The following is a 17,630-nucleotide window of genomic DNA, read 5'->3' as shown; positions in this document are numbered from 1 at the left end:
TGAAACCAGAAACTGATTCTTTGAAAAGATCAATAAAATTGATTAATCATTGGTCATGCTAATTAAGAAAAGAAAGAGAAAACACAAATTACAAAATGAAAGAAGAGGTACAACTATGGATTCTATAAACACTAAAGGGCTAGCAAAGGGATACTATGAATAATTCCATGTCCACTAATATGATTACCTAGACGAAATGGGCCAAATCTCTGAAAGTCACATTCTGCCAAAACACATATAAGAAGATCCATACTATTAAAGACATTTAATTAATAATTAATAACTCTCCAAGCAAAAACAAAAGACCCAGATGGGTTCACTGGCAAATTCTACCAAACATTTAAGGAAGAAATTATATCAATTCTCTATGATCTCTTACAAGACACAAACCTAAGGGAGTATGTCCCAACTCATTTCATGAGGCCAGCATTACCGTAATTAATACTGAAATCAGATGAAGACATTGCAGGAAAAGAAAACTACAGACCAGTATCTCTCATGAATGAACATAGACATAAAATGTACAACAAAGTATTAGCAGATCAATTTCAATAACGTATAAAAATTTATACAACACAACCAAGTATTGTTGGGATAAAACCCAAGTGGGGTTTATCCCAGTTATGTAGGGCTGGTTCAAAATTTGAAAAATCATTTAATATAATCCATTATATCAAGAATCTAATAAAGAAAAATCTTTGGAAAAAATGTCTATTCATGTCTTCTGCCCATTTTTATTTGGATTTTTCACTTTTTGGGTGTTGAGTTGTATAGGTTCCTTGTATATTTTGGAATCTAAGCTTTCACTGGATATATCATTTGCAAATATCTTCTATTCCATAAGTTGCCTTTTAATTTTGCTGATTTTTTTCTTTTGCTGTGCAGAAGCTTTTTATATAGAGAACAAACTGATGGTTACCAGAAGGGAGGATGATGGAAGGATGGGTTAGATAGGTGATGGGGATTAAGGAGGGCACTTGTGATGAGAACTTGATGATGTATGGAAGTATTGAATCACTATATTGTACACCTGAAGCTAATATTGCACTGTATGTTAACTAACTGGAATTTAAATAAAAATTAAAAAAAAAAGGACCATAATATCACTTTTGCCCTATTCATCTGGTGACACAAACCAGCTTTGGTACAGTAGGGAAAAGAAAAGAAAAGAAAAGAAAAAAGATCATATCAATAAATGCAGAAAAAGCATCTGACAAGAAAGAAAGAAAGAAAGAAAGAAAGAAAGAAAGAAAGAAAGACAACCTATTTATGATGAGAACTCTCAGCAAACAAAGAATGGGGAAAATTCCTCAACTTGATAGAAAGCATCTACAAAATACCTACAATTAACATCATAATTAATGGTCAGCTAAAGCTTTCCTGCTAACATCAAGAACAAGGCAAGAATGTTCCTTTTCATCACTACTCTTCAACACTACTGGATCCTAGTAATTCAATAAGACAAAAAAAAAAAAAAAAAAAAAAAAAAAAAAAAAAAAAAAGAAAAGAAAGAAAAAAGGAAATAAAGGGCATACATATTGGGAAGAAAGAAATAAAACCATCTTTTTTTCTCAGATGATATGATTATCTATGTAGAAAATCTGAAAGAATCAACAAAACAAAATGCCTGAATGTAATAAGCAAATATAGCAATGTTGCAGGCTACAAGGTTAATATAGAAGTCAGTTTCTCTCCTATTAAGCCCCCAGTAATGAACAAGTGAATTTGAAATTAAAACACATATTACTATTTGTACAGCATTCAAAATATGAAATATTTAGGTACAAATCTAACAAATTACATATAAGAACTATCTGAGGAAAACTGTAAAACTCTGATGAAAGGTATCAAAAAAGAACTAAATAAATGGATAGATACTCTATGTTCATGGATAGGAACATTCAATATTGTGAATGTCAGGTTTTCCCCACTTGATATAAACAATAAATGCAATCCCAATAACAAAATCCCAGCAAATTAGTGTATGGATATTGACAAAGTGAATCTAAAATTTACATGAAGAGGCAGAAGACCCAAAATAGTCAATTCAATATTGAAGGAGAAGAACTAAATTGGAGGATTGACACTACCCAACTCAAGACTTACTAAGAGCAGGGATGGATTCAAGAGTGGAATCCCATTATGCACTAAGATTAACAACTGATGCCCCTTCCCCAGGGAAAAAAGTCATCTCCTAAGTGGAGTGATGCAATTTTATTGAAAGTGGTAGGGAAACAAGATGAAATTCACAGCAAAATTTTCCCAAAGTTTTCTTTAAATATCTACGTCTCCCCCAAAGTTTTACTCCCCATGACATATCCCCCTATTTTTTTTGTAACACACTCTCCAAAGAACAGTCATTCCAAAGTCTTCTCCATATCCCTCCTCAAATTTCCACAGCTTGTATAACACATTCAATACAGGAAAAGTTATGAAAACTCTTAAGAAGTTTTTTAAAGTTTTTAAAGTTTTTTAAACTATGTGAAAATGAAGACTTTTATGAATGATAATAAAGTTAGCAGAAAAGTGACATACTGAAAGAAGATATTCCCACTGAATTAAACTAAGATACAATCAATAGCTTAAATACATAAGGACATGCTGCAAATCCGCAAGACAAAGTTCTGAATTTCAACAGCAGAAATGAATAAAGGAGACAGATTTGCAATTTACGGAAGAAGCCGACATCATATCCTAAGACAGGAAATGACCAGTACATACTGTGAGTTTATGTCCATGTGAAGAATTTTCTGCTGTGACCTCAGGAAAACACTGCCTAATGAACGCATGACATAGATGAGATGAAAATCTGATACACACAGATGTCAATGACACAAATGTCAATTTCATTGCTTTATCTCTGACAAAAATAAAATACATCTTTTTGGCTAATGGTTGTGTTGAAGAAGTTTGTGTTTTGTTTTTATAACTCCTGAAAGTCATTCTCTATTGCCAGATTAAAAAATGTTTTTGGGGGCACCTGGGTGGCTCAGCTGGTTAAGCCTTTGCCTTTGGCTCAGATTGTGATCCTGGGGTCCTGGTATTGAGCCCTGTGTAAGGGTTCCCTGCTCAGAGGAAGTCTGCTTCTCCCTCGGCCCCTCCCCTGCTCATGGTTGCTCTCTCCCTCCGAAATAAGTAAATAAGATCTTTAATAAAATGTTTTTGGATATTCCTCTGTATCATAATACACGTAGGTGTCCTTTTTTCTAGCTAGAAATAAAAAGGTGATTTTTTTTCTCTTTTTCCTGCAGAAGTAATCTTCCATTTCACAAGGGTAAGTATTAAGCCCCCAGCTGTCTTGATTTGGGGGAGTCAGTTATAATTCTAAATATTTCTTTAATATCTAAAATGTAAATAAGCAAATGGAGAGTTTCTTAATCTCATTATTGATCTGAGAAATGAGAAGCTGGTGATATTGAGATATCACTTCTCAACCATCTGTTTGGCAAAAATGTTTTATAAAAATGAAGAGGAAAAAACAGGTGTGGGAAAGGATTTGGGGTAATAGCCACCCTCATGTTCTGCTGATAGGAACATAAATTGCTGCACCTTTCCTGGAGGACAATTTAGAAACAAAGCTACCATTACTGCTAGTAGTAGTAATAGTAACAACAACAACAACAACAAGAACTAATGTGTTGTTCTAAGTGCTTTATATATAGACATAGATAGATCTGAATAAGATACTATTATCAACTCAGTTTTCCAGATGAGAAACTGAGCAAAGGGAGATAAAGATCAATAGTTCATAAGAGAATGAAATAAGTTTTAAAAGTTGGAATTCTGGGGGCACCTGGGTGGCACAGCGGTTAAGCGTCTGCCTTCGGCTCAGGGCGTGATCCCAGAGTTATGGGATTGAGCCCCACATCAGGCTCCTCCCCTGTGAGCCTGCTTCTTCCTCTCCCACTGCCCCTGCTTGTGTTCCCTCTCTCGCTGGCTGTCTCTATCTCTTTCAAATGAATAAAATCTTTAAAAAAAAAAAAAGTTGGAATTCTGAGTTCAGATTTTTTAATGATGAAACTAGATTATTCTAATCAGATCCAGCGATACCTTGCCTGAGCAAATATCCCCAGAAGACTCTCTGGGAATTATCGACGAGGTTTCACTATTCTTTCAAAATACTGTTAATTATTCTTTTTCTTACCTAATTCTTACTCTAAGCACCGTCAGAGTTATTTAAACTGTAATCAGGTTGTTAGTTATTTTAAAACCATGGAAAAATCTAAGAAAAATTAAAAGCCTCATAATACACAGCTGTTTTATTTCACCCAGGAGCACCAACATTTTATGATGCTTCCCTGTCTTTCTCCCCATCCATTCATCTGTCCATCCATCTGTCTCTCTTTCCATCCACCCAACCACCTATTCATTCATATTAACAAAGTATCATAGCTTGCTTTATTTAGATCTTGCATGTTAATGCAAATTACTAACATGTATTTTATCCTTTCAGGGAGTTTTTTGTCCCATTATACTTTCTTATTGGTTACTGTTGGTACATAAAATAGCTATTATTTTTTATAAATTTATCTTGTATCTAAACAGTTGACTGAACTCTCAATTTTTTTTAAATTTAGAGTTGATACTATTGGATCTTGAGTAGTCCAAATATCATGCAGGCACATTGGCTAGAATTTCCCCATGTAGTACAAAGGGTCATTATCTTATTTTAATATAATATAATAATATAATATAATATTCAGTCTTGTTTGACAAAATGTCATTTAGGTTTTCATACTATATTCATGAAATGAATTTATATCTACTAATTATTTGCTATCTTGCTAGGTTTTTTTCTTAGGAGTATGTGAACCTCACAAAATAAATTGAAAAGATTTTTGAACTTTTTATGTTGTCAAATAGTTTATATAACAAAATATTTATCTGGTTCCTGAAAACTTGAAAAAAAACAGTAAAATTATTTGGCCCTAAAATCCTTTTATTTGGGGGGGTGGTTGGTGGTTATTGATTTACATGGTTTCTTACTTAATGGATCTACTTAGGTTTTCTAATTCTTATTAATTTTGATTATTTTACCAAAAATGTTCCATTTAACTGGATTTCATTAAATACATATGAGTTCAACATGGAATAGCTCTGTTTTTAAATAATTCTTTATTATCTATTATATTCTCTTTCTCGTTTCTAATTTTAGTTTTATCTTTATTCTTCACTGGTACATTCTAGAGATTATCCATTGCTTATTATTTCACCCACCCTGTTTGTTCTTCCATCTCCTTTATATAATAGTTTTGCTATTTTTCTTTTCTAAGTTTTATTAGGGTGTGAAAAGAATGAAAAGGGATGCGTATTTTCTATTTGTGTAGAAAATTTTTTATATGTAGCTGTTTCTTCCATTATAATAGAGCATCAAAATTGTCTTTTTCTAATTTTGGCAAATTGATCTGTTGACAGTTAAAAGAAGAGCTCTCGGAGAATATATATACCAATCTTGTTTCTCATTTTTCTCTTTGCTTTTGACTTGATATATTTTAATGGTGTATTATTTGAAGTATTACAGTTTATGATTATTATATCCTAATGACAGAGGAAACTTTTTTCAAAATGTATTTATCCTTTTTACTCTTGAGATTTGCCTTGAATTATTATGATCTTTTTACAAAATAACACTCGCTACTCTCTCTTTTTTGTTGCATTTGACTGATAAATATTTGCCTATGTTTTCACTTCCATCTTTTATTTATAGCCTTGGTTTTTGTTGTAACTCGATATTTTTATGGTTTTTAGTTCAAGTTACATATTACTTGGTTTGATTTCTGCCAGTCTTCTTATAAATTTAAATCTTACCATGTTTCCACTAGGGGTAGATTTGGACCATTCATCTTAATAAACATTTTACTTAATGAATACAGCCCTGGGGTGCCAATCACACTTTAAGTAGAAACACAGCCTCTATATGCCTGGTTGAGCAAATGATGAGTTAGGGAAATAAACTCAACTTCAACTATTTTGTGCATTTCCCTTTTTCCAGAAGCACAGTAGAATCCTTGTTTTTTCATCCCTAAGCAGCTTTGTGGGAAGAGCTGGACTTCAGGGAAGTGTTCAAGATGAATACTAGTAATTTCTCTGGCAAAAATCACTTTTATAGACTCCTTCCTGAGTGTATCCTCTTAATGATCATTCCAAGGTGATGTTTTGAATTTGGACAACATGTAAAATTTATAAGACACTCCAAGTAGGAGCTGCTTAAAAACTCAGAGTGCTGCCACAACTAGTGTTTGGAATGAGTGCTTTGCCTCAGATCTGCATTTAAAATGCACATATAGGGGCACCTGGGTGGCTCACTCCATTGGGTGTCAGACTTTTGATTTTGGCTCAGGTCATGACCTTCGGGTTGTGGGATCAAGCCCTGCCCTGGGCTCCACACTGGGTGTGGAACGTGCTTGAGATTCTCTCTCCTCCTCTGCCACGCCCCCCTTCTCCCTCCCTCTCTAAAATAAATAAATAAACAAACAAATAAATAAAATGCACATATAACCTTTTTTTAAACAGTTTTATATTATAAAATAAGTGTTATTTTCAAACTTTTAGTCCTCATACCCTGATAATTCTATGAAACCAATCACGTTGAAGTGACCACAATTGTGTTATTACACCCAAAGGATTACTTTTAAAGGTATTCTTTTCTACCACCAAGAGCTGGGAAATGCATCAAGTCCCAAGGCTCCTGAGCAGCTGCCATAACAAGAGTGAGCCTGGGCTGTGGGAGATAAATCTTACTGAAGTCAGCCACTCAAATGCATGGCAGTCACCGCTAAACCAGTCACTGCTAAACCGCTTATTGCTTCCAGTGCCTTTTATCCACACACATTCTAATTCATCATAGATCCAATTCCACACAATGTTTGTCAAGCGGTACAGCTCGGCTCTACACACGCTCCATTTCTGAAGAACCTGCACCACATCAAGGTTATCAAAGCATATCCGTTTAAACACCCATCACAATATACGCTGAACTCTTGGTACGTTTTGGTTTGAAAGTGTCTATTTATGGTGAGCCCGCATCCTATAATATATCTAAGTCCAAAAGGTAGCTTGTTAGACAAGTCAAAATTGCCCTTGAATGTTCTAAAAATTATATTTAAATTGCTAGGCCCATATACTTAGGTCCCAGCTAGTGATGTTCTTTGGTTTCTCTTGAACTATTATTATTATATTATTATTATTATTTCTTTTATCCTGTTTGTGGCAGCTAAGGTATATTTAAAAGTAGAGAAAGATGTTTTACTGGGGTGACTGATGGGATCTCTCTCCTTTCTCTCTCATTCTCTATTATTTTATTTGTTTTATATTTTGACTGAGTACATAGAGTGGAATTCTGTTGGTTAAATATAAGAGAATGCTACTGTATACATATTGCTGAGCCTCTGTCTCTTCTTTTCCTTCTTCTTCTTCTTCTTCTTCTTCTTCTTCTTCTTCTTCTTCTTCTTCTTCTTCTTCTTCTTCTTCTTTTCTTCTTCTTCTTCTTCCTCTTCCTCTTCCTCTTCCTCTTCCTCTTCCTCTTCCTCTTCTTCTTATTGCTGAGCCTCTGTCTCTTCTTTTCCTTCTTCTTCTTCTTCTTCTTCTTCTTCTTCTTCTTCTTCTTCTTCTTCTTCTTCTTCTTCTTCTTCTTTTCTTCTTCTTCTTCTTCCTCTTCCTCTTCCTCTTCCTCTTCCTCTTCCTCTTCTTCTTCTTCTTCTTCTTCTTCTTCTTCTTCTTCTTCTTCTTCTTCTTCTTCTTCTCCCCCCCCCTTTTTTTTTTGAGTGGAGGAGAGAGGCAGAGGGATCAGGAGAGAGAGAATATTAGGCAGTCTCCTCGCCCAGCACAGAGCCTGACACGGAGCTCGATGTCACAACCCTGAAATCACGACCTGAGCTGAAATCAAGAGTCGACGCTTATTTATTTATTTGACAGAGAGAGACACAGTGAGAGAGGGAACACAAGCAGAGGGAATGGGAAGCTTCCCGCTGAGCAGGGAGCCTGATGCGGGGCTTGATCCCAGGACCCTGGGATCATGACTTGAGCTGAAGGCAGACACTTAATGACTGAGCCACCCAGGCACCCCAAGAGTCAATGCTTAAATGACTGAGCTACCCAGGCACCCTGAACTTATGACTCTTCTTATAACTGCATATATATGAAATAAAAGTGTATACATATGAATATGTACATTCTTACATATGTAATTATATTAATAAAGATATGTAGACATAGTGAAATGCAAAGATAAAATTGTTCCAGAAGAGACCAATGTGTGCAAACTCTCATGGTGGGAAAGAACACGGCAAAGACTAAAAACTGATGTGAAAAGAGACCAGAAAATGAGGAAAAAAAGTTAAGTGACTTACCCATGGCACATCTAGTAGCAGCAGAACCTCGAACTCATATGTATCTGAACACAAATTCCTGTTTTTCCAGTTACCCCACAACATGCTTGCAACTGAGATTTGCGTGGCAAATAGTGGGCTTAACCAGAATTCTTTTACTGCTGATTTATTCACACAACTTTGATTCGTCCCATGGGCACAGGCTGAAGCCTGTCTCTGGACCCATACCTCTCCCCTGTGATATGTCAATTTGCTTTAGCCACTTGGTTTAACAAGCTTTTCTGAATGTATAACCATGCAGAACCCTGTGACTGGCATGATGTTCAAACATACACAAGAGATCCGATCTAAATTGTTAGAGCTTTTTGAGCTTGTGGATTTTTTTCCAAAAGGTGTTTTTTGTTTTTTTGGTTTTTTTTGTTTTGTTTTTTTTTACAATAAATGAATAAGAATTGAATACTCAATGTATGGTCCAATAATACCCCCTTGTATAGTCCCAGTGACAACTGGCTGAATCATTTAAAAGCTCTGAGCTAGGTTTCCCAATTCTAAATTACCCCTCACCCCTTAAAAACATCATTCTGACTATCCACCTTTCTTGGCAACTTTCCGACTCATATTTTGCTGCTGTTGAAACTAGGGGATATATCTAGGAACATACTGGATAAAAGAGAAGCAGACGTTTCTAGGTATTAACTTGGGTGCTGCAATGAATATACAATCAGAGGACAAGACTTGTTGTGTGATTCCTTCCTCATGCAGCGGAAAACCAATTTACTTAATTGCCCGGGCTTAAGGGTAATGTCATCATGTACGGCTTCCTGTTTTATACTGATGAGAGAATATTAAGTTACTAATGGCACAAGTCAGTAAAAAAAAATTCACAGGCCATGAACTAGCGTGCTAGAAAAAGAACAGAATTGGCAGGTGATAGAATTAATTTATGAAATGTCATGTTTTAGATACCTGACTCTGTGAAAAGATGACTTTATACTTCATATAGGACCTATAGGTAAGGCAGGAGCACGTAAATTACATGAAAACCTCAAATATTCCTAACTCCAAGCTCCTCTTACAGAAAGTGTAATCTAGCTCAGTCTAAAGTGAGCACTTCTTTAAGAATGTTTAATGAGAGGTGCCTGGCCAGCTCTATCGGAGGAGGATGCAACTCTCCATCTTGGGGTTGTGAGTTTGAGCTCCACGTTGGGTGTAGAGATGGTACAAATAAATAAATAAACTTAAAAATAAAAGAATGTTTGATGAATATTAAAATCAAAGTACTTTGGATTTCTAGTCTCTCATCATGTATTTCTTAAGCATTAGTTAAGATGGAGGGCACTGCATTGGATCAAACACCATCAACATTTTAATATCCAGCAGATAAATCACAAACACAATTATCTACATGAGACAGCAAAGGTAACTAATGCTTCAAATAAGATTCTTTATCTTAAGAATTAAGGTTACGACAAGAGCTGAGTTAGAAAAGCCTTTTCCAGACCAGATAAGGGGACTTTATGAAGGTAACATTCTAGTCTTTTCTCTTTTCCTTTGCCTTCCCCTCCAAAGAAAGGCAAATGACAAACACGAGTAGAAGTAGAGTTGGCTGAGAATACTAGCGTATGCCTTTTCCCATCGCGATAGAAGAAATTTGTGACTTTTTTTCTTTTAAAGGGCATTTAAAGTAACAGTGAAAGAAATGCTAATAGGTTGTAGCAATTGGTGAAGTTCTGGAAAGCCTTGAATCAGAATAATTAGGGAAACTAGAACTTCTAAAATGGAATAAGCCAGATGATAAAAAATAGAAATGGCAATGAAATTGTACTGAACTATGGCTAGGTATGGAAACATCTGTTTTTTTTTTTTTCTTTTTTGTCTTTGAAGAGACCATCTGTATTAGTTACTAGGGTTGCTGTAAAAAAGTAACCAAACTGGGTGGCTTTAAACAACAGAACTTTCTTCCCTGACAGTTCTAGAGGCCAGAAGTCTGAATTCAAGCTTCCTCTCCAAAACATCTGGGAGAGGATCCTTCCTTGCCTCTTCCGACTTCTGGAAGCTGCAGGCATTCGTTGGCTTGTGGAAACATGGCTTTGATTTCTGCCTGTATCCTCACATCACCACCTTCCCTCTGTGTCCGTGTCTCTACATGGTGTTCTCTCTGTGTGTTTGTGTCTAAATTTCCCTCTTTAAAATTTTTTTTTATTGAGGGAGAGTTGATAAACAATATTATATCAGTTTCAGGTGTACTGCATAGTGAAACTCCAATTACATACATTACAAAATGCTCACTGTGGTTAAGTGTAGTCAGCTTCTATCACCATACCAAGTTATTACAATATTATTGACCATACTCTCTATTCTGTATTTTTCATCCCCATGACTTGTTTTACAATTCCGAGCTTGTACCCCTTTATCCCCTTCATCAAATCTCTCTCTTCTTATAAGGACATATTGGATTAGGATTCTACTCCATTATGATGTCACTGTCACTAAACTAAATGTATCTGCAACAACCCTAATTTCAAATAAGGTCACCCTCTGAGGTATTGGTATAACTAAAAACATTTCTGTATCTCCTTTACTGCCAGCTACCACACTCACACTCAGAACACACCACAACACTTCGGATACCAGATATGTGTGTGTTCTCCACACCAAGGAATCCTCTGACACAACTGGATGTCCTATAATTCAGTTCTGACACTATCTGTGTGGTATTAGCATCAGATCCCAAGAATTAAGAGCTTGGTCCCAGAGGACCCCCCACTTTAGATACCAAACCCCAGGCTCAGACTGTCTCCTGAACCTTTGACTGACTGGCTGTAAACCGGGGTTCCCATGACCCTCTGCTTAGGTTCAATCATTTGCCAGTACGGCTCACAGAACTCAGGGAAACATTTATTTACATATACCAGTGTATTATAAAGGGTATTATAAAGGATGCGGATAAACAGCCAGATGAAAGGGTATATAGGGTGAGGTGTGTCACCTCCCAGCATGTAGATGTGTTCACCAATTTATGAAACCCCATATTTTTGAGATTTTTATGGAAGATTCATCACATGGGCTTGATCAATTATGAATTCAGTCTCTAGCTCCTTTCCCTTCTCAGAGGATGAGTGATAGGGCTAAAACTTCCCAGCTTCTAATCACGGTTTTTCTGGTGACCAGCCTTTATCCTCGAGCTGTTCTGGAGCCCACAGAGAGTTACCTCTTTCGAACAAAAGCATTCCTATCACCCAGGAAATTCCAAGGGTTTTAGGAGCTCTGTGGCAGGACCCAGGGGCAGAAATCAATATATTCTATTATTTCACAACTAGGCTTCAGGACTTGAACAGATCTTTTTTTGGGGGGGAGGGGCACACAATTGAAGTCATAACATTATCCTTTTAATTTGCACATGATCCTAGTATGTTGATATACCTGTGTTACATACACTTACATTTAATATGAAATCTTTGTCAAATGAATAAAACTGAGTTGTCCATCCAGCCATCTTTCCTTGTTTTTATTTATTTTTTCATCCAAAGGACAAACCTTGAACTCTACTATACACCGCTGACATCTTAGCTAAACAGAATGAAGCTATCCTTAAGTCAGTGCAAACAGGCCTCCAAGGGCCCTTGTGATTCTGGATTCACAGTTATGTTACCAGCTGGGGGGTTTGTGTGGCTCACCAACACTGAGTCATTTCTTAATGGTTCTCCTCAAAGTGTCAGTTCTTCCTTGAAATCTGTAATTCTTCCTCACATTGAACCATCACAAATGAGGAGACAAAATGGGACATAAGAAAATATTTCGTGTTTTGAGTGCATAAAGATTTAGGCTTGAATCTAAGATCCACACTAACTAGGTCAGTGACTCAGGGCAAGTTAATAAACTTCTCAAATCCTTAGTCTATACATCTGTAAAATGAAAATTCTCCCTGCTAATGCCCAGAGAGATATCGAGAAGAAAGCTCTTGGCTTGACACAATTGAGGTGCTTAGCGACTGTGTCTTGTTTCAACTTCATAATAAATATGTCATGTTGAAAACTGACACCTGTAGAAGGAAACTTTCCCTTCAATAGGGTACTAATGAAAAAATCGTCATGGTCATATGTATAATTATGCATTTGATATAAATACAACAAACACCAATTTTTATTAAAATTATAATTTATAGGTTGAAGTAACTGTGCTCACTTTGTGGTAACTACAATAATAAAATGAGATCACAGCAGAACTGGGAATGCAGATTTACTCATAGAACAAACATTTCCCGAGCATCATATATGCGCCAGATGTTTTTTTTAGGGACAACGTGTCAGAGCCCCGGGTGATATAAATAGCAGGAGGAAAATGACACAACTTACCCCACCTACTTTCTCAAAGTGAGATCCATCTTTCTTAAAATCTGTGAGGGCCCCATTGAAATACCAGGTGAACATGATGTCTAACAGGGGGTCATGCTGCACTTGGCAGGGCAAAATGACACTTTCGCCAACAGAGACATCCATGTTGGATGGTGCCAAAGTGATTCTTGTTGGTTCTATTAAGGAAACAAGAAAGGTTTAAGTAAAACACTGGCATTGTTATTTTGATGGAAGCATTTTCACAAGCTTATGGTTAATCTAACATTTAGGGTACATGATTAAAAGTCTTCAAGATTAATATAGACATTTTTATGCAGATCTGTAATGTATTTCATTGGATCCACAAATTCTTGTTAAAAGAATTAGGATATTTGAATTTATAGAATTTATCAGTTAAAAATTAAAGTCACCTGTAAACAAGTTATACTACTACTACAAAATCAATTTTAACTTCGTTTTATTGCTTTGTGAAATATGGGGGTAGAAATAGAAACTACTGAATTCTCACTGACTGTGAGTGACTAAAAAATGCATTGCTACCAAAATTTAAATAGACTCGAACATTTAAAAGACCACACAAAAGATATTTAGAACAGGTACTATAAGAGGAATGCTAAGTTAAAATGTTAATTAATGTGTTTTCCCCCCAAATGTCCCCATGTACATTTCCTTCTCCCTATCATCACAATAGTCCTCCCATCTACCGTGAATTAAACTTCTCGTGACCCCATTTTTCCATTGTTTCTCCTCATTTGTTGACTCCATGTTGCAGCAAAAGTCTTTGAAAGAATCATTTATGTGTGCTGTCTATAATTCCTCTAGTAAATTCCCTCTTTAATCCATCCAGTTAGCCTCTGGCTCCCCACAACCCATTTGCTTTTGTCAAGGTTCCCAGTAATCACCCTGCTGCAAACCAATGGCCCATTTTCCAATCTCATCTTACTTAATTGACCTCTCAGGAGCATTTGCTACCCTTGATCATTGTCTTCCTGTCAGTTCACTTTCTTTTCTTGGTTTCTGGGACACCAAATTCTCTTTGTTTTCTAGAACCGTCCGTGCCGGTGACTCCTTATCTATTCCCTCTTCTCTTCCTAAATCTCAGAATGTTAGACTGCCTCAAGCTCAGTCCTTGGTTTTTCTCATCCTCTGTCTTCACTCACTTTCTTGGTGATTTCAGCAGTCTTTTATTTTCAAGTATATATCCATATGCTAACAACTCCCAAATGCGTATCTCTATCCTTCATCTCTCTCCCCAAACCAAAATTCATATATCCAGCTACTTCTCCCAGGACACCTACTTGGGTGTTATGATAGATGTTATTGTTCACCATAATTTCCTTAAACACATACAGTAGGATTAAATTATCAACACCTTTGAATTCAGGCATAACCAAATGCTAATGCTTGGCCAAAGAGATATAAGATGGAGTTACGTGTGGCACCAACAGGCAGAAGCCTGGAAGAACCAAGAGACCCCCTAATGTGTAGTCTTTCCTCTTCCACTGTGACAGGCAATGTACCAGATGATGGAGGCACTAGGACCCTTTATTCCTGAATGAAGACAGTATGGCTGACCCACCATGGACTTGCTGTATAAGCAAAACTTAAGTATTTGCTATTTTAACCCACTGAAAGGTTGGATTTGTTGCTAATGCCAGAATACTGTGGTCTGCTTACACAAAGAGAGCCTAATGAACATTTCATATTTAACACATCCAAACTGAACTCCTGGTCTACCTCTTCCCAAACTTGGGAACCTTCCCATCTCAGTTGACTGTCATTCTTTCTGTTATTCGCCAAATGCCCTGCAACCATCCTTGTCTCCTTTCTCTTGGGTCTCACATCCAATTCATCAGCACCTCCTGTTGACTCTACAAGCAGCGTATTTACAGAATCTGATCCTTTCCCATCAATTCCTCTGCTGCTACTTTCACTTGGTTCATTATCATCTCCGGTCTGGTTTGCAGTCGCGGTCTTCTGAGCTCTCTCCCACTTCTGCTCTTGATTCCCCGCAGTCTGTTGTCATCAAAGCAACTAGACTAAATCCTCACATCATACTCCTCCTCTGTTGATTTGCACCAGCCTCCACTTCTTACTCCAACTAAAAGCTAAAGTCCTAACAAGGCCTACAAAGCGCCTCCATGATTGTCCCCAAGGATTCTATTTGTTAACTCCTCCACGTCCACAAAATCTTTGTCTAGACCTCTCTTTCTCACTGAGCCTACTCCAGTCATGGTGTTTCTGCTCCAACTTACCTTGACCATACACTACTCTGTATTTTCTCAACTGTTTGCAATTTTTTCCTTCTAATAATTTCCTTGTCTTTTATTCCTACTGCATGTTTTCTTTCTACCTTTGGTAGAAGGTAAGATTCATGACGGCAGCATCTTTATCACTTTGTTTGCCAACACAGGCCAAGCACCTGACACATAGTAGGTACTCATTTTTTTTCTTGAATGAATAAATAAACAACATATATCCACAACTCTAAGTGACTCTCATTGATGGCAAAGATTATTCCATGGGCTTAAACATCTCCAGAAAATATCAATGATATTGTGAAAGAGTGCATTCAAAACATCTGACATAATAGAGTAGCATAAAAGTTGATCATCAGCAGATGCTATTTGTAATTCTTCTGCCCATCATATGAGCACACAACTAATGTGTTCCCTGGTGCACAGTGTGGTGTGTGAAGTAAGAATTGTTCTCTTGACTTCCACCTGTTAAAAGTAAGTGCAAACAGGTTCTACCTTTACAGTGCACTGCATATTGTAAAATATCTATTTTTTTCCTTTGATCTTAATAATATACCATACAGTTCATCTCTACATAATGCAATCTTCAAGAAATAAACTTACCTGTGACAACCAAGCGTGTTGTGCCATTTGCTTTTCCAAACTGGTTTTCTGCTATGCATGTGTAAGTTCCAACATCAGCTTTAGTCACATTGGCTATTTTAAGTCCTCCATCTTTTAAAAAAGAAATTCTAGAGAAAAATACAAATTAGACAAATAAATATATAATAGTCATTTTTCCCAAATAAATAGCAATTTTCAAATAGAAGTATTGCCTTAAGCTAGGATTTCTATGGCTAGATAAGCCAGTCCCTAGCCTTCTTGGGAATAAAGAACACTAAAACAAAATTTACACACACACACACACACACACACACACACACACACACACACAGAGCTGAGTAAGAAAAGATGCTCTACTAATTTGAACTTTTCTTGACATTTTTATGCAGCATTACTTAACAGCATTATTTAACATTATAACTACTTTCAGGGATGCCTTTATCAAATAAGTGTGAAATGTCTTCTAAAAATATATGGTGTGGTAGATTGTTCATGATGGCCTAGCCTTATCAGTTTGGAGAAAGTAGAAAATAGACATGACATGAATTCCCTTAACTTTGAAACAGTATATGAGAATTGAGAAACTCTCTTTCTTTTCATAATGAACTTGGGAGAGTCACATTTGACCCAATATAAATTCAAATTTTGCAAAATAACATGTTCATGGTCACCTGTGAGCTATTGCAAGGATCTGGGCAGTACAAGTGAAGCTTACATTAGAGTTTCTGAGCATATGCTTAATGTACTTAAAGTTTTTGTACCTAACTAATTAATTAAGGAAATACAAATGAGTGTCTTACATGTGCAAGACATTATGAGACTCTCTGGGATTATAGTGTGAACAAGATAGAAAGTCTCCACCTTCATGGAAGTAACAGTTTACTGAGCAACATAGACAATAAATAACCAAGTTCAGATATTTGAGAAGTACTCTGAAGGAGACAAACAGGGTGATACAATAAAGAGTAATAGGTATAAGGAGTGTTTCCATGATTAGGATGCCTCTGAAATGCCTCTTAGAAGAGGTATCATTTGAAATGAGAAAGAAGAATGAGAAAGGGCTTACCTGTCATTAGTCAGATCCATGAATCTTAATTGCACATCTTGTCTACCCATAATTAGTTCCCCTTTCCTTGAATTCCTAAAATCTTTACTTACCCATACCATACATTTAACATTTAGGATGCCTTTTATCTTGTATAATTCATATCTTTGGTATGTGCTTGTCATATCTATCCAAAGACAAGGTCAACTTCCTTAAAAAGTTTTCCAACCCCAGTGTCAGCATGACGTGATATATGTAAACCGTGATCAGTAAGCGTTTCCAACTTGTAGGCTCTACGGTAGACAGGAAGGATGCTAAGAGCATCAGACTAGAGTAGACAATCTCAACTCAATTTCTAAGTATTATCCTGCTTGATGCAAGATTTGGAGGTGAGTGTCAGAAGTGTGATTAGTCTGAGTTTATCCAGATACATATTTTATATTACACACATATTTTTAAATGTATTTTATATTACCTATACATACATATTACTTTGATGACCTGTAATTTACTTTCACTCAAATCTTACTTCCATTTTCTTGAGTGAGAAAGTGATCTGAACACAGAGACCATGAATGTAGAGTATCCATGAATGTTTGTTGCTCGTGTGATTTTTTTTTTAATTTTTAAAAATTTTTTTAGAATGTCAAGGGACGTTTGAAACAAAATGGTTTGAGAATAATGGCCTAGAAAGCTAATCAGGGAACACAGGACACTGTATTTTAATTTGAGGAGTAAAGTACAAGGGTTATAAATGCCAAGAACTTTCCTACGTAGCTGTGAAAAAGGTGTTAAATCTGATTCCCTTCATGGAACCCTGACCACTTTGATGGGTATGAAATGCCCGCTGACCACTTTTCTCAAAGAGATCACTGAAGAAAAATCTCTTTATACCTTAGCTTGTCAGAGAACAAAGATTTTCTTAGTGTGAAGTAATAGAAAAGAGGAGACCCTGAAGAGGGACACAAGCAAACCAAACACTTTGGATATGGAGACTGGTGTGAGACACATGGGGAGTAATCTGAAAGAAATGTAAGTATTT

At 36.3% G+C, this 17,630-nt stretch overlaps 1 protein-coding gene across 1 annotated transcript in view; it reads right to left on the bottom strand.

Annotated features, from left to right (window-relative positions):
• Positions 1-17,630, bottom strand: part of CNTN3 (contactin 3) — a 220,621-nt gene that overhangs the window by 49,600 nt on the left and 153,391 nt on the right. Inside the window, exons 10-11 of the mRNA XM_008703149.2 lie at positions 15,544-15,671; positions 12,683-12,858 (exon numbers count right to left, since the gene is read on the bottom strand). Of these exons, the coding sequence (XP_008701371.2) occupies positions 12,683-12,858; positions 15,544-15,671 (304 nt within the window). The remainder of the gene's footprint in view (positions 1-12,682; positions 12,859-15,543; positions 15,672-17,630) is intronic.

This window comes from Ursus maritimus, unplaced genomic scaffold (genome assembly GCF_017311325.1).
Source record: "Ursus maritimus isolate PB19 unplaced genomic scaffold, ASM1731132v1 scaffold_14, whole genome shotgun sequence".
Classification (NCBI taxonomy): Eukaryota; Metazoa; Chordata; class Mammalia; order Carnivora; family Ursidae; genus Ursus; species Ursus maritimus.
This window is presented reverse-complemented; position numbering and strand designations above follow the sequence as displayed.